We start from the raw sequence: 19588 nt of genomic DNA, 5'->3' as shown, positions 1-19588 counted from the left end.
AACAGTTCAAAAAATCTTCCTGTTATATGGATGCCTTTGTGGTACAGGATGAATTGTCATCATTAAGAGGGGGTCCTTTGAAACTGTTCTCAGAAATAATCACTTCTGTAGCTTAAATTATGAGAATTTCTATAACTATGATGACTTACTCCACATCCTCATCAAAGAAAGAACCTTTCTGGTTTTTTACAATTCCAGGCCACCAGATTCCGTCTGTTTTGATCCAAATACACGCCCCATCTGAAAATTTTTTTTAAAAAAAGGTAGGGTTGGATGATCATGATGATACACGTATCTTGCAATACGATACATAACATGATACAAATGCATCTCTATATTATGATAAATTATAAAGCTAAGAGTTAAAAAAAAACGAGATGTTTGTAAAACTCCTATGACTGCCTCCCTAAAATAATTGAAAAAATTATTAATAATTGGAAGAAAAAAATGGAATAGTAAGGAAAGTCAGGGTTCGACATTAACGTTAGTCCGTTAGTCTCAGACTAACAATTTGGTGCTTAATTTTAGGACTCATTGGTATGAAATTAAACATTTTAGTGATCATGATTTAGTGTAACACATAAATAAAGAAAGATGTCGGATGTTTAGATGATGTAATCATGTATAGAGAAAAACGAATGAGATCGGGAATACGATCGTAGTTCCTGATTGTGCGATTTCAACGAATTCTTGGTATAAACATTTCATGTAAATGCTTTGTTTATTTAAAAAAAGTATAAAAAGTACATTGCACCATAAATTTTATTCATTTATTTTTATATTTGACGGACTAATAAAATTGCCCGCGGACTAGTAAAAGTAATGAAGCACTAGTCCAGCCGGACCAAAGCCTATAAATTTTAGTGTCGAACCCTGAAAGTTAAAAGTTAAACTTTAAGAGTTAAAAAACCATGGTGAATAAGAAAAGACCTTATTACAGATCATGAACATCATGCCTGCATTAATTAAGTTCTCTCATTCAAAATTTACCACCAATGTTAATATCTTTGTAAAATAGGTCAAACTTACAGTTTTAAGACCACAGGGTCAAAAATAATAGTTACATTTGGAAAATCTTGTGACATAATTTCACAAGATAATGCAAATATAAAATCAGAACAGCCTTTCTCCTCTCACTTGGTACAATTTTGATTTATCCTTGGACTTTCAGTTACATATGGTATTTCCATGTTACAAAATTAGCGTGCCGAGTCTGAAATTTTCATTCACTGTTGAAATATACATGGGACGAAAATTAGGGCAAATGTCAAGGAATGTAGCAAATAGTCAATAACAGCATCTCATATCTGGCAAAGAGGTTGGGCTTAACTAGTCTCATCCTTATCAACATCAATTTTAAGTTCCTGATGTTATTAATTTCTTAACCAGTGAAAATATAACTACGTAGCGCCAAGACTGCCTTGCCTTACTGAAAGTCAAAAGATGACAGAGAATTGCACTATAAACAGCCCCTAAAGATACTCTTACTAAGTTCTCAGGAATATTATATTTTTAAAACGTTAAACCTACCTTCTGGTATATTTAAGGCCACCTGTTCTTTATTCACATTTCTAAAGTGCTTTTTGCGTCCCATATTAATTAATACATTTGCTGATATTACCTGAAAAGAAACTGTCTTCTCATCACTATATTAAAATTATATTTAAACAGAAGTATCTAAAAGATATGGCATGTATGATGAAGGCAGAAGCTAATGACATTTATTATTTTCATTTTCGCCTTAAAAATTTCAAATATTTACCCACCCAAAACAGGGTAGAGCTCTGTATTACAGTTAACATTATTCTCTACCTGTCCAGTTGGACAAGTGACCAAGAGTTAGACATTTACTTGTTTACTAATTTAAATTCACTTGTCCCATTCTTTCAATAAAAATCTAATAAAAAATTCATACTGTCAACTATTTACATCCTTGGAACATGTCTGCTGTTTCATACCTCATCCAACAGTTACAGGGATTGACATTAACGGTTGTCCGATTGCCCGGGACAAGTAAATTCTCAGTTCCGGCAAGTGAAACTATCAATGTACTTGTCCGAACGGGCAAGTGGATATTTCTGATAGAAACGTTTTTTTAATCTCACATAAGTTTACAAACAACACAATTAATTAAACACTTGGTTTCCGCCAAAAACGGGACATTGTTATTGCATTCGGAATCCCTCGGTACCGTTTCTAGATCTGACCTTCATTCATAAATCGGCTTCGTTATTCTGTTTTTTTTCGTAGTTTAAAAAATATGATTATCTGTCTGACAACTTACGTTAATATTACAGTCTTATTATGAAATAGGGATTACAGAATACTTTTTCTACCCAATTAAGGAATATGAGGAACACCAATTATTAACGGTGCACGATGTATCTTGATTCAAAACTTAACAACTCTCTTCCTTCCAGCTTGACCTCAATTCTTAGAGGAAAAATTTAAATTTCAAACAAAAATCTTAAGAAAATAATATTTCTGGAGTACCCTGTGTGTTTCCAGGATATTTAAATGACAGGAAAGTGTTTTACATACATGTATATTTACAAATGTAGCATGGCCATCATTATATCAACATTTTTTCTGGCAGTTAACTTCAAAATAGAGATTACTGTATACAGGGATTTTTTCGCTCCCGTTTTATTTTCGCCCCTTTCGCCCTACTCTCATTTGGGCGAATTTAAAATGGGGCGAATTCAAAGAATGCAGTATTATTTCTTAAGCAAAACTATGATTAGGCGAATTTACAACGGGGCAAAATGGTTTGCAAGTGTGAAAGGGCGAAAATAAGATGGGGCGAAAATAACCCTGTATACAGTAATTTGTCAACTTTTACTATTTACAACAAATTAAGGTACAATAACTTTTTTTATGAACCATGAAAGATACAGACTTCATATTTCAATGGTATGCATAGTCCACTAATAAAGCCCTTTCAAATGACACCAAGATCAATGACCTTGTGACCTTGACTGTGACCTATATGCTAAAAATAGCTTTTTTCTGCAAACTTTTACCTTCAATATAACTTTTGAACCATGAAAGATAGAGACTTCATATTTGGTATGCAAACTCCACTCATCAGGTTCTTCCAAATGACACCAAGGTCAATGACCTTGTGACCTTGACTGTGACCTTTAAGCTAAAAATAGCTTTTCCCGAACTTTGTTGCTGCTGGGCACATAGTGTTTCACAAACACATCTTGTTTTTTTCTTTAAAAAATTCGGGCAACCAAATTTTGCATTCGGGCAAGTCAAAATTGTAGTTCACTTGCCTGAAGGACAAGTGAAAATAAAAGTTAATGTCTACCCGGCTGAGTTACACAGATACAATTTCCATATTGTTAAACTTTCATTTTCAAAAAAAAATTAGTCCCTGTACATTGTCTTCATGATAAAATCCATTTTTAAACATTTCCAAAAATTTTCTGGGTCATCAATTGATGTTGGACCGCTGAACTGCTGATTTCAATCTCTCTCTCTTTCTGAATATTCCCCATACTGATATCAATCTCTCTTTTTTCTGAATATTCCCCATACTGTTCTGAATCTCTCTCTCTGAATATTCCCCATACTGTTCTGAATCTCTCTCTCTGAATATTCCCCATACTGTTCTGAATCTCTCTCTCTGAGTATTCCCCATACTGTTCTGAATCTCTCTCTCTGAATATTCCCCATACTGTTCTGAATCTCTCTCTCTGAATATTCCCCATACTGTTCTGAATCTCTCTCTCTGAGTATTCCCCATACTGTTCTGAATCTCTCTCTCTGAATATTCCCCATACTGTTCTGAATCTCTCTCTCTGAGTATTCCCCATACTGTACTCAATCTGTCTCTCTCTGAATATTCCCCATACTGTTCTGAATCTGTCTCTCTCTGAATATTCCCCTTACTGTTCTGAATCTCTCTCTCTCTCTGAATATTCCCCATACTGTTCTGAATCTCTCTCTCTCTGAGTATTCCCCATACTGTTCTCAAGCTGTCTCTCTCTAAATATTCCCCATACTGTTTTCAATCTGTCCCTCTCTGAATATTCCCAATAGTGTTCCAAATCGGTCTCTCTCTGAATATTCCCCTTACTGTTCTCAATCTGTCTCTCTTTCTGAATACCCTATAATCCCTTTTAACCGCCCCTGACCCTATAAGCGCCCCCTTGGTCTTTTTCAATGGTCAGGAAATACTTACCTAAATCTTTCTATCTCTCCTTCTAAATATTCCCCATACTGTTCCCAATCTCTCTCTCTTTCTGAATAAAATCATTTTTTTTTAATTTTCTGGGGTCAACAACTTTGATATACTAATAAAAAAATTACAAGATAACAATGATGGATCCGGTTTATGTTCAATATTTTAAAGCTCTATATTCAACATTTTACCGTTATAAGCATGACAATTTGTATTTTCTAAGCAATAAAATGCAACATTAAATGTTATTTATTTTAAAACATATGCTTGGAAAAATAAAATAATATACTGCTAGTTTTCGCTACTGGGAAATCGGAATTAAAAATGTTAGACCGCATTGGGTTTTAAATAGTTTTGTGAAATATTGTTTCCGGTATCGATTAAAACAGAAAACAATTGTTCGTAAGTAAATTTGTAACAGACAGACTGTGTTTTCTTTGGTAAATAAAATAAAACAACTTGTTTGTATCAAATTTTATTTCTGGTAGACATTGATTATGACCTTCGTGTAAACGTTTACTCAATTCGTAAACGTTTAGAGCATTTAATCGAAACGTCGCCGTTTACACGTGTAATCGTTTCGCCCTTAGTATCTTTAGACATCACGGACATGCCATATGTTTACCGATAAATATCAAATAGAAGCTTGAATAATATATTCTTTGCGTTTGAATGACTAGGATGGTAAATTAGTGCTGTTAAACTTCAATCAGACAAAAACAGAAAATTTCAGAACAAGGTTTTAAATATTCTCCATTTATTCGTGGAATTTTCTATCTGAATAAGGGAACTTTTGCACCTTTTTAAAGAGGGAATAAATCCCTGCACATATTGATCTCAGTCTATCTCTCTTTCTGAAATTTTCCCATACTGATCTCAATCTCTCCTCCAAAATATTCGACATGCTGATATCAATGCCTCTCTCTCTCTCTTTTTCTTAATATTCCCCATACTGATTCCAGCCATTTTCTCTCTTGATATTCCCCATACTGATTCCAGCCATTCTCTCTCTCTTAATTTTCCCCATACTGATTCCAGCCATTTTCTCTCTTGATATTCCCCATACTGATTCCAGCCAATCTCTCTCTTGATATTCCCCATACTGATTCCAGCCATTCTCTCTTAATTTTCACCATACTGATTCCAGCCATTTTCTCTCTTGATATTCCCAAAACTGGTTCCAGCCATTTTCTCTCTTAATATTCCCATACTGATTCCAGCCATTCTCTCTCTTAATATTCCCCATACTGATTCCAGCCATTCTCTATTATAATATTCCCCATACTGATTCCAGCCATTTTCTCTCTTAATATTCCCATACAGATTCCAGCCATTCTCTCTCTTAATATTCCCCATACTGATTCCAGCCATTCTCTATTATAATATTCCCCATACTGATTCCAGCCATTCTTTCTCTTCATATTCCCCATACTGATTCCAGCCATTCTCTCTGTTAATATTCCCCATACTGATTCCAGCCATTTTCTCTCTTAATATTCCCATACAGATTCCAGCCATTCTCTCTCTCAATATTCCCCATACTGACTCCAGCCATTTTCTATTATAATATTCCCCATACTGATTCCAGCCATTCTTTCTCTTAATATTTCCCATACTGATTCCAGCCATTCTTTCTCTTAATATTCCCCATACTGATTCCAGCCATTCTCTCTCTTAATATTCCCCATACTGATCATATGCTGATTCCAGCCATTCTCTATTATAATATTCCCCATACTGATTCCAGCCATTCTTTCTCTTAATATTCCCCATACTGATTCCAGCCATTTTCTCTCTTAATATTCCCCATACAGATTTCAGCCATTCTATCTCTTAATATTTCCCATACTGATTCCAGCCATTTTCTCTCTTAATATTCCCCATACTGATTCCAGCCATTTTCTCTCTTAATATTCCCCATACTGATTCCAGCCATTTTCTCTCTTAATATCCCCATACAGATTCCAGCCATTCTCTCTCTTAATATTCCCCATACTGATTCCAGCCATTTTCTCTCTTAATATCCCCATACAGATTCCAGCCATTCTATCTCGTAGTATTTCCCATACTGATTCCAGCCAATCCCTCTTAATATTCCCCATACTAATTCCAGCCATTCTATCTCTTAATATTCCCCATACTGATTCCATCCATTTTCTCTCTTGATATTCCCCATACTGATTCCAGCTATTTTCTCTCATAATTTTCCCCATACTAATTCCAGCCATTCTATCTCTTAATATTCCCCATACTGATTCCAGCCATTTTCTCTAATAATATTCCCCATACTAATTCCAGCCATTTTCTCTCATAATATTCCCCATACTGATTCCAGCCATTTTTTTTCCATAATATTCCCCATACTGCTCAGTGATCTCAATCTCCCTCTCCCTCCATCTGAATATTCCTCACACTGATCTGAATATTTATTTCTCAATGAATATTTCACGCATGATCTTACTCTTTCACTGAATATCCTTGTACACTAACAGTTCCCAATTTCCAAATTTTTATGAACTCTCACTGAATATTCCCCATACTGTTGATATATTCTCTCACTGACTATTCCCAATACTGATCCCATTCTCACTGTATTTTCCCCATTCTGATTTCTCTCTATTTCCCCATATTGTATTAAACTTTCTCTTTAAATATTACATTTAATATAACTGGTACAAAAACTTTCTCAAAAAAGAACCACAATAATTTTTCAATATAAAATGGCAATTAATTTTCCCCATATCAAAACATATTTTTCCAATTATACTTTTTAATAGCGAGCACAGCGAGCGTCACGAAGCAAGCTCAATAGACTAACGTGTAAGAACAGAGGAAATACGGATCTGTACATAAGAAACAAAAAATAACTGCAATTTTTTTTTCGACCAAAATTGCACTAACGTTAGGCCTCCAGTTTCAACTAGGCATACGACTGTCTTTGTAAGCTCCGTGACATCACAGATAGTCCAGATATCTCATGCGGCTTGATGTTTGAAGTGGCTGATCAATTTTTTTAACCTTCTGATGGTATAACTGCGCTTGCCCTAATGGTCACACCGTAAAACATATTAGTGTTTTTACAGTATATTGTAGACAATAATTTTTCTTGTTTTCATAGAATCTCTACCTGAACTATCCAGGGACCCCATATTTATTGATTTTTACATCTGTTGTGTTTTTTACTATTATAAAGCTAACTGTGAAATGAATTTGAATACCATTACTATTTCAGTGCATTCTGCCCCCCCCCCCTTCCCACTTTCTTTTCCCAAAAATTACTTTTACTTTTGGAAATGTTCATCGAAATGCTGGTTCCCCCTAACTATATGCTTAACACGAAATAGGATTTTCAAGTTTTTTTGCTTTTTTTTTTTTTACATTTCAACTTTTTCAGGTAAGTCAAAATGAATTTTCACTGGCTTACTTCCTACTTTCAAATAGGCCTAAAATGCAACATGTACGTAGCTATAATAAGCGTAAAACACAACTGTTGAACTGCACGTGCAAGTCCCTATTGTCGTAGATACTACCTTCAAGATCCAACCCATCTGAATCTAAGAAACATGTTTCAAAAATCTGAGGGAAATAAACGAAACAAACAACCACTCTTAAAATAACTGCAAGTTATTCCCTGTCTGTCACTGACACTCACTGTTCTGCCTCCTGGCCGACCTTTGTATCGAAGTTCGAATAAGTACGCGTTTACCTAGGTCTATATATAGTAAACAGGGTCTGAAAATGTTTATGTCCTATATCTTGTTCTTAATTAAGTAAATGTAATCAGAAAACATACATTAGATCTAACTACTTACCCCTGCTCAGCAACAGCATCCCTGGAGTTTCGATTCCAACATGGAGTCTGTCTGTTTCCCGCGAAATGGTAAATTTTAAGATGTGTTCCGAAAGGCGTCGTTTTACGGTAGTGTGAGTCGTTATAAAATTTTTGTGGGGAAATTTGATTGACTAAGGCTATACGTTAAACAAGTAAAGTATGCAAATCAATGAAGATGAGAAGTTGTTTCAGATTGATAAGACATTATAAATATAATGTTAAACTTTGGTTATGTCGTAAAATGACAGAGAAAAGGGCACATGTAACTGTGGGGAATTAACATTTTCCCCACTATGTCCAACTTTCCCCACAGTGTTGGTCTTATGACCAGTCCATTTCCTCGTAATGTAGGGATCTCGGGTACTCTCTCTCTCTCTCTCTCTCTCTCTCTCTCTCTCTCTCTCTCTCTCTCTCTCTGTGTGTGTGTGTGTGTGTGTGTGTGTGTGTGTGTGTGTGTGAGTGTGTCAGGGTGTGTGTGGAGTGAAGGAGAGAGAGAGAGAGAGAGAGAGAGGGTTTGTGAGGGTGTCTGTGGAAAGAGTGTATATCAGTGTGTGTATGTGGACGAGTAAGTGTGTATTAAAGCAAAAAGCAGTCTAATTAGCTGAGTAAAAAATCAAACCTGCTTTCTGGCAGAAATGCAATTCATTTCCTGTCTTTCTAGGCACCTGGCTTACAACAAATGTACAACATTCCATACTTTTTGACAATGAGTAACAGAATGTCATCGGTTATAAAAACTGTTAGAATAACACTTCCACACCATGCAATACAAGGAACTCAATCCGTATATTTGACAGTCACAGGTAATATTATCACAACATAGTCATTATTATAATATAATCATCACTAATGGAATTTAAAAAAAATCATACTTTTGAAAAAAGTGTTGAACTGATACATTTTTTTCTCTTAAATATAAATTATTGTTTGATCCACGTACGCATGTATAATAAAGTCTCGAAAAAAAAACTTTTTGCTTGGGCGAATATGACAATTTGAAATCACAAGATTTTACCAAAATCAACAACTTAAAAACTTTCGATTATTTTAATCACAAATCATTAAAGTTAAGTCCAGGCTTTTTATATCATTGACAGCTGCTTTTTTCAATGAAAATTAAACTCGTAAATTTACTTAGCTGGTCATTGGTCATTTCAACTCATTTGCAAACTCATTCTCTTAAATCACATTCTAATTGCTCACAAACATACTCTGAAGCTGACATAAAAAGATGCTTGAGTTTCTGATTGACAATATCCGTGTGGTTTTTGGAGACAAGGTCTTCTAACAATCTATTGGGATCCCTATGGGTTCCAATTGCGCTCCGTTATTAGCAGACCTATTTTTGTATTCATATAAAGCAGAATTTGTGCAAGATTTTATGCATGGAAAGAAGAAAACAGTTTTTTTATGTCGATACGATATATCCTGGTGAGCTTGAAATAAAAAACCCACAAAGTCTGACACATGTCTTTCATACTTGGATACTTTACTAGAAATAGACAGTAACGGTAATCTAACAACCAGGCTCTCTCATAAACGTGATTACTTTAACTTTTCTATTGTCAAATTCCCTTATTCATGCAGCAATATACCTTCATCACCTGTATACAGAGTTTATATATCTCAATTGATCGATAAACAAAAGCATGCTCTATGTACGAACAATTTCTACTAAAACGAGTAAAATTATTGACATAGAAGTTGATACAATAAGAACACAAGTCTCGTTTAAAGCCATCATTTCGTCATTTCTATTGTCGATACAATGATCTTGCCAGCAAATACAATTTATCATTTTATACTATTTTGTCCATTATTTAAACATTGAATTGACGACGGATTTTCCGTTATTTCCCGATCATATGAAAGAGCACACGGCGGGGGTGACCGTTTGACAGGGGATGCTCACTCCTCCATGGCACCTGATCCCACCTCTGATGTTTTGGAGGTCCATGTTTGCTTTTTTCCTGTTTAGTATTGTTTTATGATACTTTTGGACTTGAATACTATTCGCTATCTCCATGTTTTTACAAATTATAAATTTAATCGAACAAATGAAATATTCCTTCAATCAAATGAAAAAATCATCAAATTGACAAACAAATATTAGGCATTTTCTTAATAAATCCAAACAGTTTTTTTTTCTTTTTCATCTTATCTAGCTGATAGTTTATCTTTCAATTATCTAACAGTTCTCTAATTAATCCGAGCGAATTTTTGCTTATTCTTTTCTTCCAAATGAATATCTGGCCCATAAGAGAATTCGTAACTTTAAACTCTTTTAGGAGACATAATGGCGCCAACTATAGGTGGACTTGGCCATTTAATCCGCACTCCCTGTGGATGTGGAGAACAGACTATGATGTATCTTGCACCAAATGTTTACGTGATCCATTACCTTAAGTCTTCAAATCAATTGTCAGCGGATGTTAGAACCAAAATAGTCACAAACATCAACAGAGGTATTTTTCTATTTTCATATGGGACGTTTAACAACATACAATCAATCAATTAAAATCAATCTATTTTTATATTTTTGTTGTTGGTATTAGTTGTTGTTTTCGTTTTATAATCATGTTACAATTTTATACTTCTTATGGAATAAAGGCCTTGAAAACATATTTTCAAACAAAGCATTAAGGATATCCGATCCTCAGCCAGGAAGGATAACTCTAAAAATCAATATTTAATTCAAAAAGCATCAATATGCAGCTAAAAATGATATTTTTTCTTCAAACAATTTTTATTTTATTCATCTTCATATGATTCAAGGTGTTTGGAGTATTAGAAAAGGTCTTTTGAAAGTTGACATTTGCACCCTATAAAAGGAAAAAAATAAATACAGTTTTAGAGAAAGAAGATTTTATTGAATGTGCAGCCTAAGATACCAATGCTTATTAGCATGATATGAAATCAGAAGTGATTTGTTGTGTCTTGCAATGATAGCAAAAGCCTTTTACACTATGTATTATTAAATACACGAAAGAAATAGAAGACATAGAATTTTCATGGTTTTTGTGGTGTGAAGAGACCCACGAATTCATGTCCACCACGAAATGTGAAATGTGACATACATTACTACTGAACAATTCTACATCCACGAAATCAAATCCCCACGAGCCAAGAGTTTTTCCTCAAAACACGAAAATTTGACATGACGAATATATGTGATTTTACAGTAAGTATAAAATCATGACAATTTCTCTGAATGTCTGGATACCTTTAGTTTTTTAACCTAAAATATATTTGTTGATCAATTTGCAATTTGACAATGCATTGCTGATATTCTTATTCGCTTTTTCTGCAAAATTATAGGAGATTTGACAGTTGTCCCTATATAGTATGATTAACTTTAATCTTAAACTTCAAGGAAAAACAATGGATAAATTTACATTACTTTGCAAACTCACAGATATTTTCATGAGTATTTTTTATTACTTAACTGCTAATTTTAAAAACCTGAGGATCGGACTACCCTAAATTGCACACAACTTTCAATAAACCCCTAGTCAGGGAGTATATATATATATAGACATGATGTAAATTTAAAAAAAATCCTGTGTAATGAAAATGTATTTGAAAATGAAAATGAAAAAAAAATAATTGTTTACTATGACTTTATTAATTAAATGTTTGTTGATTTTTTTCACAAGGTATAGACAATGAATTGAGATGGCAAAAGTCTGATGGATCATTCAGTGTATGGGGAAATAGAGACCCACATGGAAGCACTTGGTATACCCTTTACGTATCAATAAAGATACAGTATAAGTATTCAATTAGCGAGCAGATTTTTAATGATTTTTATGAATACGAAATACATATGGAGATAACGAACATTATGCAACCTCAAAAGCTCATTAAACACTACAAATTAAAAGAAAAGCAAACGCAGATCTCTTAAACATCATAGGTGGGATAATGTGCCATGGAGGAGTGACCATCCGCCGTGTACTACCTGTCATGACCAAAAAATCATATTGAAAAAAACGATATCCTTCGACAATTCAGGGTGTAAATAATGGTCTAATAATTAGTATTTAAAAACGTCAGTTTGAATTATAATATTGTATGTAAAACGTCACGCGGTTTTTTTTTCTTTCTCAGTATTAAGTGAAATACAAATATTGTTTCAAAATTAACATTCTTTAAAGGTTATTACCGGTGATTGTTTGTCCTTTGGTTTAAAATTACATTGTCTGAATTAGGTGCGGCGAATTATACCAAAGTGTTACATTATAATTTTTTGTGAGCATGAAAAATACATGACACTTTGCATTTATAAAGGTTGGCGGACGGACGATGTACAAACTTCTTTCAGATTCCTTTGGAACAGGTGATAGAGAAAACAAAAATCACTTCAACCAGCTAAAATTAAATCATAAGGATTGGGCTAAAATTCTTATTGGTTAAATTTTTCTTACGTGCATATATATTGAATTAAGCAAATACACTAATTAAGTCTTGTGTACCATAGAAAGTTATAATACCACATCCAAAATTTTGTAGAACTGAAATGTCTTATCTGTTTAAACTGCATCAACAATATCATTGACGAATATTTGAAGCTAAATTGTTGTCAATTTCTTCTTCGTATCTCTATTTACCGTATAAGCTCTTATATTCTACTTACAGGTTGACTTCCTTTGTGCTTTTGTGCTTTCACCAGGCGGATTCTTTTGTACCCGTTGATAGAGATATATTCACACGTGGCCTTAACTGGCTATTGAAAAAACAAAATGTTGATGGTTCTTTCCAAGAAGATGGCTACGTTATTCACTATCAAATGCAGGTAAATAAAATATAATTATTTTTAGGTTTGTTGAACTTTTAGAAAGAAAAATAACTCTCGTTTGGATCAATCTTGTACCATTTAGTAATAAAATTGTCAAGAAGAGTCCAGTTTTGTCAAGCTTCAATTTTCTTGCAAGATGTTTTGCCTGATTTTAATGTGAATTGTCAGATGGACGTTTTACTTTATTTTTTTCAATCTTTAGTGTGTTTATGAATTAATACTTACAGTTTTAATTTACTTATTTTTACAGGGAGGTGTTGTTGCAAGTCGTGCTACTATCACAGCATATGTCTTACTGACTCTATTAGAAAATAAAGATATAAGAGAATATAAGGTAATATCAAAATATTCTTGATCAAGTAATAATTGGGATTTAAACATTTACATTTTTTTTAAATTTTCATTTCATTTTTTAATTTTCATTTGTTTTTTTTTAATAATCAACATTTTATTTATTTACGCTAATTTCTAAATACGTTCACTTTTTTTCCTTTCCGAGCAGCTAGTAGTTTTGATTAGTAAGGACAGGGGCGTTGGTAAAGTTATACTTGGAGCTGCCATATTTCTTTGTTTGTAAAGATTTTTCTGGCAATTTATTTATTAAATGCAGACAAAAATGGCGATTGCAAAGAAAAAGGCAGTGCAATACTTAACCAGATCCAGTGTTATTCGAGATTTACGGAACACTAACCACGGAATGGCTTTTACGAGCTATGTTCTACAAAAAGCCGGATCCCAGGGAAAAGCAAGACAGCTGTACGCTACTTTAAAGGCAATGTCAAAGAAATCAGGTATAGATCATTGTTATATTATGCATCTAAAATTCTTATACTTGTTTTCTAATTAAAATACATGACATAAATTTAATTTAATGTGTTATACAATAAAAAAAAAGTTTTGATTTCTTTTGAAGATAACAAAATGAGCACATCAGGTATCTATTTTTAGGCGACTATATGTTTTGGCAAGACAGTGGAAGCAAAGTGTATAAACAAAAGCTTAGGTGGCAAGCCCCAAACCCTAGAGCAAGACCGATTGACATCGAAACGTCCGCTTATGCACTTTTGTATCTTTCTGAGAGAAGGGACATTACGGAGGGAATGAAAATAATGAAGTGGCTGGTTTCCCAACGAAATCCCCAAGGAGGGTTTACGTCTACACAGGTAATTCGTTTGTTTCGCACATATGTCATAATAATGATAACCTAAAACCATTGTCTTTGATATTTAAGAAAACATAAATACTTGGATTTGGATACTTAATAACTCCAAGGAATCTATAAAAAAAAATATACCACTACAATTCAGCAAAATCAATAAAATCAAAAATACATTTAGGCAACAATTTCTAAAGTTCTAAAAATACAAAGTTTTTGACTTCAAAGATAGCTACTATCTTTGGTTATAATGGATTTTGTAGATTTACATAGCTATTCATTGATTATTTGCAAAATCACTAGTAAAAGAAAAAAGATGATATAAAGAAAAATATGGATTCCTGGATTGTTATGTCATCTGCATGGGTCAATGGTTAGAAGTAAGAAGTTGATCCTTTCATCACGGGTTCAAATCACAGGTGTCGCATAATATTTGGTCCGCCTCGTTTAAAGGTCCGGCCGGACCAAATACGATAACATATCAGGTCCGCCTTTTATAAGAAAAGGTCCGGCCCGTATAAGAAAAGGTCCCCCTACGTTTTAAGGTCCGGGTGGTGCAAAATGTTTAATCTTGACTTTAACATATGATATTAAAGAGAATCAGTTTATACTGTATGATCAGAAGGATTTACCCTATTGTGTTTTATTTTTTGTACAACATACACGTATCTCTAGACAAGAATCTACTCGTTTAGTGTGCTTTGAGCATTGCAGTTTAGGACCATAATTTCTTTAAAAATAATGCCACAATTATTGTGCAAGTGTTTGTTTTCCCTTAGAATTTACTTTGTGTAAATTAGTACGATTCAAAGTGTGAAATCTGTCGGTGTGTATAGCTAATAAAACAATGGGGTGTGACGTATTTGTTTACCTGACAGGTACCCACAGGTAGAGCCCGCGGCAGATGGCGCTGTCACTGAATGGTCGGTGAACCTAATGGCCATGTGTTAGCTTTATATATCAATAGATTTGGGGCTGGCTGGTCATCTGACTGGTCAAGAGGGGCTGGCTGGTCATCTGACTGGTCAAGAGGGGCTGGCTGGTCATCTGACTGGTCAAGAGGGGCTGGCTGGTTATCTGACTGGTCAAGAGGGGCTGGCTGGTCATCTGTGTTTTTTCTTAGTTCAAGGGCCATCAATCTGTCCCAAATTGTTTGATCATATCAAAAACAGTAGTTGATCTAGATATTCATCTGATAAATCTGTATACCAAAAAATTCATTTAAATATGTGCAACCTTTGCAAAGAAAATAAATTTAAAAAACTGCAAAATTGTCAAAGGATTTTTTTAGTCCAAGGGGTATACAAGTACCTCTGTCGAAAATGGTTCGATCGTACTCAAAACAGAACTTAGACATTCATTTGATAAATCTGTATTTGAAATTTTATTCAGTATATGCAACATCTGCAAAGAAAATGAACGGAAACTGCAAATGATAAATCTATTTACTAAATTTTAATTCAGTAAGAAAATGTACATGTATTATGTCAGTTAAGAAAATGAACTGAAAACTAAGTGGACAGACAGCAGCAAAGCAATATGCCCTCCATTTTTCAAAGGAGGGCATAAAAATGTTTCACAGGATGTACCCCAAAAAGGAATATTGACATTCCGTTTATTTTCAGTTAGTTTTGTAAGCTTGAATTTATTAAACTTAATATTTATTGAATGCATCATCGTATTCTCAGTACAAACATGATCTTTTACGTGTTTGTTGATTTATTTTGAACTTTTTAGGACACGGTCGTATCACTTCATGCACTATCAAGATTCTCCAGTATGTTACGGCAATCCAATTTAAATGCACAAGTGAAGGTGAAAAGTGGCTCGACAGAAAAAACATTTTATATTACGCAGAAAAACAAACAGCTCATCCAGAGAATGGAGGTAACGTAGAATTTAATCTGTCCATTTGATTGTTTTGTTTGAATATTCCACACGCATTGCGATATCAATCTTTTTTTATAACAAATTTGATAACTCCATTTTGCAATCAGACATTTTCTTTACAATAGGTTTATACTTTTATTATAAAGCGAATTGTCGTTCTCATGATAAGATGAAAGAAATATAATTATCTTAGATCGATAGTATTCTTTAAGTTTAATATTGTGAAGTTTATCAAAATAATATCTCCGTGGCAGTCCAATTCTCTAATAGGATAAAAACAACACACAATCAAGCAATACAAAACTACCTAATTCAAATTCAATTATTAAAGAATCATATTTGTAGTTTATTTTCTCTCTTTTTTTTTCCTTTAGAGTAATATTTTGTAGTAAGTTAAGCTCCATGTACCAAGAGAACCTTATATCTTAAATCTCCCTTATCAATTTTTTAATAATACAAATGTACATAATTATACTTTTCCAGCTTGGTAACAGTACAAGCAATGTGGAAATAAAGACCTCAGGGAAAGGACTGGTTTTGATTGATGTATGTACATAGGTGTCATAAAAGATTATTTTATTTTAATGAATAAATAAGGAACAGAAATCATATATTATGGGTTATTTTCAGACTGTGGTAAAATATAATGTGATGAAAAGCGAGGACGCTGCATTCGAAATTACAACAAGTATCAGTTCTTCAAAGCAAACTTTCGACAAGATTACCGTAAATGTTTGTATAAGGTAACATCATATTGTAAGCCTTTAATTTACTGGCTTGAAGCAAATGAACATTAACAACATTAATATATAATCTGATGTTTTGCATTAATGTCCATCAAGTAAGTTCACAATTTAAAAAAAAAATAAAAATAAAGGGTCTATAATATAACATTTTTTCTGATTAAATATTTTCTTTGAAAATTATATTTTGATTGTAATTCTAGTTTGTTTGTTTGTTTGTTTGTTGTTTTTTTTTTTTTTGTTACTTTTTGTTATATTTTGTTGTTTTTTTACCTTATGTATATGTAAATGATTTTAAAAAAAAGATAAAGCATTTATTTATTTTTTCTTTCTTTTCTTAAAACAAAATTCAGGAGGAAGGACAATAAGGATTATGGCATGGTGGTTGCAGAAATTGGAGTCCCGTGTGGTTTTGTGGGAGACCTCACAAAAACCAGGGCCCGGGGTCTCGAACACAAAGAGACAAGTTCTGATGCTGTGGTGCTGTACTTCAAAAATGTAATCCATTTTTATTATTCTTTTAACAATATAAGGTATATAAGGAATTTTGGGTGAAATTCACGTATGCATACATTTTTTTAAAAGCTTCGCGGAAGCAAAGTGTGTTTTGACGTAACAGCTAACAGAGTGGACAAAGTTACAGAGTCACAGGCGATTCCTATTACAGTTTATGATTATTATGAACCAGGTAGGAAGGATTTTTATTTAGATTTAAGAATTATTTAAACCAGAAGATAAAGGCAAATAAAATTTGGACATATCCAATGCAAAGTGATTACCTAGTGGACCTTTAAGAACATCACTGATTTTTACTGGTAGAGTTATCTGCCCTTAGAAAAAAAGATTATTAGAATTGTTATCTACGATAATTAAAACGTTTTCTAAAACATCAGAGTATTTTTTGGCATTTTTTAAAAAATAAAACCGAATAATTTTTTTAAAAAAAATTTAAATGTAAGTAAACAGCAGTGATTTCTGCAGCTCACAAATAGTCTATTTTCTTGGAACATTTTACTGCAGAAATAAGACAGGTACCCTATGTTCTAAATGAATGAAACGTATTAGATATGCTCTCTTTTATATGCTGTATTTTTTTTAAGTCCTAAATGCAGTTTCTCTTTGTGATTCCTTAAATGGCAAAGTAAACATTCAACATTTAAGTCAATGTTTCTCGCATAAAGGTATTGAACATGCATAAGGTAATCTAAAACTAGAAATTGAATTGACTGCAAGCAAATTTCATTTAAAAAATAATTAACAGTATATTTTTTTGTTCTATTCATGCTGTAGTGAATCATGGGATCTCAAGTTATAGGTCCGGTAAGCTGAAAGAAATGAACCTGTGTAGTATTTGCAAGCACTGCACCATATGCCAGGGAATTGTAAGTTTATATAATTATATATAAATTAATTGTAATTTACTCATTAACTCAACAATGTACATAACATATAGTTAAAATACTTTATACATATCTGTTTTAATTAACAAGACAATTCTTATCTTTGAATAGCAATGTTCTAAACTAGATCTATATGTATAATTACATTTCATGTTTGGAATAAATTCTCTACTTTAAATATATTCAAATACTTTGTAATTGATTCACTTTAATATATTTTAGGAACTTGGCTGAGATGCGGAAAAACTACATTGTTGAATAAAAATTGAATAAAGTTTTTAAGCTGAACTAAGTTTTTAATTATTTCTTGAAATACGAACAGAAAAAAAATCATTGAAAGGAAAAAAGACCACATATTACCATATCCTTTTTCAGAATTTAATGTTACAAAACACAGTTCTTCATTGACGACTCATCCAATAAAAACGATTATGTTAAGAGACATTATTTTCCTTGGGAAGAAACTTTTTAGCTCACCTAAGCCGAAGGCTCAAGTGAGCTATTCTGATCAAATTTTGTCTCTCTTCCAAGGGGAGATAATTATGAATTAGTAAAAACTTAATGGCATTTTTAAAAAATCTTCTTCTCTAGAACCACAATGACAAGAAAGATAAAACTCATGTGGAATCACCCTCTGGTAGTGTAGATTCAAGTTTGTTCACATCATGACTCCCGGGGCAAGGGTGGGGCCAAAATGGCCGATCAAATTTTTACATTGGAATATATTGAAAGACTTTAAAATTCGTCTTCTCAAGAACCATTGAGACAGGAAATATGCGTTTCAAGTCTGTTCAAATCATGACCCCGGGAGTAGGATGGGGCCACAATGGCTGATTAAAGATGTACATAGGAAAATATAGGGAAATCTTTGAAAATGTTCTTCTCAAATGCTGCAAAGCCATGATTAGTGATATTTTTATGGAAGCATCCTCAGATACTGTAGATTAAAGTTTATTCAACTCATAACCCCCAGGGATAGGGTGGGACCACAATGGGGGATCCAAGTTTTACACTAAAATATATTTTTAAAAATCTTTTTCTGAAGAATAGCGAAACTATGGTTACTGATATTTATATGGAAGCATCTTCGAGGTAGTGTGGCATTAAATTTGTTCAAATCTTAATCCCCAAGGGTAGGGAAGGGTCTCAATGGTGGATCAAAGTTTTATAAAGGAAAATAAGGGGAAAATCTCAATAACAGAAAAGCTATGTTAACTCATAATGACACGTAAGCATCCTCATGTATTGAAGATTTGAAATTCTTCAAATCAAGAGTTCCCATTTGGATAGGAAGGGAAATGATAGGGAGTAAAATTCAAATTATTACAATGTACTAAAATATACACACAAAATGTTATAAATATATAAAAATATTTTTCTCAATAACATTCTCAAGAAGTTATATGCGGAAATGATATGGAGGCATTCTAAAGTAGTATTAGAATTCAAGCCCCCTCCCCCCTCCACCCCACCCATTCAGTAAGCTTTTCAATTCTGATCTGATTTGTATATTTTCGTATCTGATGTGTTCAGGTAAGCGATGTGGCCCCTGGGCCTCTTGTTTTAAAAATACCACT

At 33.2% G+C, this 19588-nt stretch overlaps 1 protein-coding gene across 1 annotated transcript in view; it reads left to right on the top strand.

The window, feature by feature from the left end:
• The window catches only part of LOC134263394 (CD109 antigen-like), a 97394-nt gene extending 79132 nt beyond the window's left edge, over positions 1–18262 (top strand). The window contains exons 13-26 of the mRNA XM_062745728.1: positions 8686–8827; positions 10313–10489; positions 11681–11762; positions 12663–12819; positions 13073–13156; positions 13433–13613; positions 13771–13985; positions 15716–15865; positions 16352–16414; positions 16499–16611; positions 16965–17109; positions 17197–17299; positions 17902–17993; positions 18234–18262. Coding sequence (XP_062601712.1) covers positions 8686–8827; positions 10313–10489; positions 11681–11762; positions 12663–12819; positions 13073–13156; positions 13433–13613; positions 13771–13985; positions 15716–15865; positions 16352–16414; positions 16499–16611; positions 16965–17109; positions 17197–17299; positions 17902–17993; positions 18234–18245 — 1716 coding nt within the window. The 3' untranslated portion in view covers positions 18246–18262. The remainder of the gene's footprint in view (positions 1–8685; positions 8828–10312; positions 10490–11680; positions 11763–12662; positions 12820–13072; positions 13157–13432; positions 13614–13770; positions 13986–15715; positions 15866–16351; positions 16415–16498; positions 16612–16964; positions 17110–17196; positions 17300–17901; positions 17994–18233) is intronic.
• The last annotated feature ends 1326 nt before the right edge of the window (positions 18263–19588 follow it).

Source organism: Saccostrea cucullata, unplaced genomic scaffold, assembly GCF_032062105.1.
Source record: "Saccostrea cucullata isolate Sc308-1 unplaced genomic scaffold, CSIRO_AGI_Scuc_v1 ctg1577, whole genome shotgun sequence".
Classification (NCBI taxonomy): Eukaryota; Metazoa; Mollusca; class Bivalvia; order Ostreida; family Ostreidae; genus Saccostrea; species Saccostrea cuccullata.
Note: the sequence above shows the minus strand (reverse complement) of the source record. Positions and strands in the feature narration are given on the sequence as shown.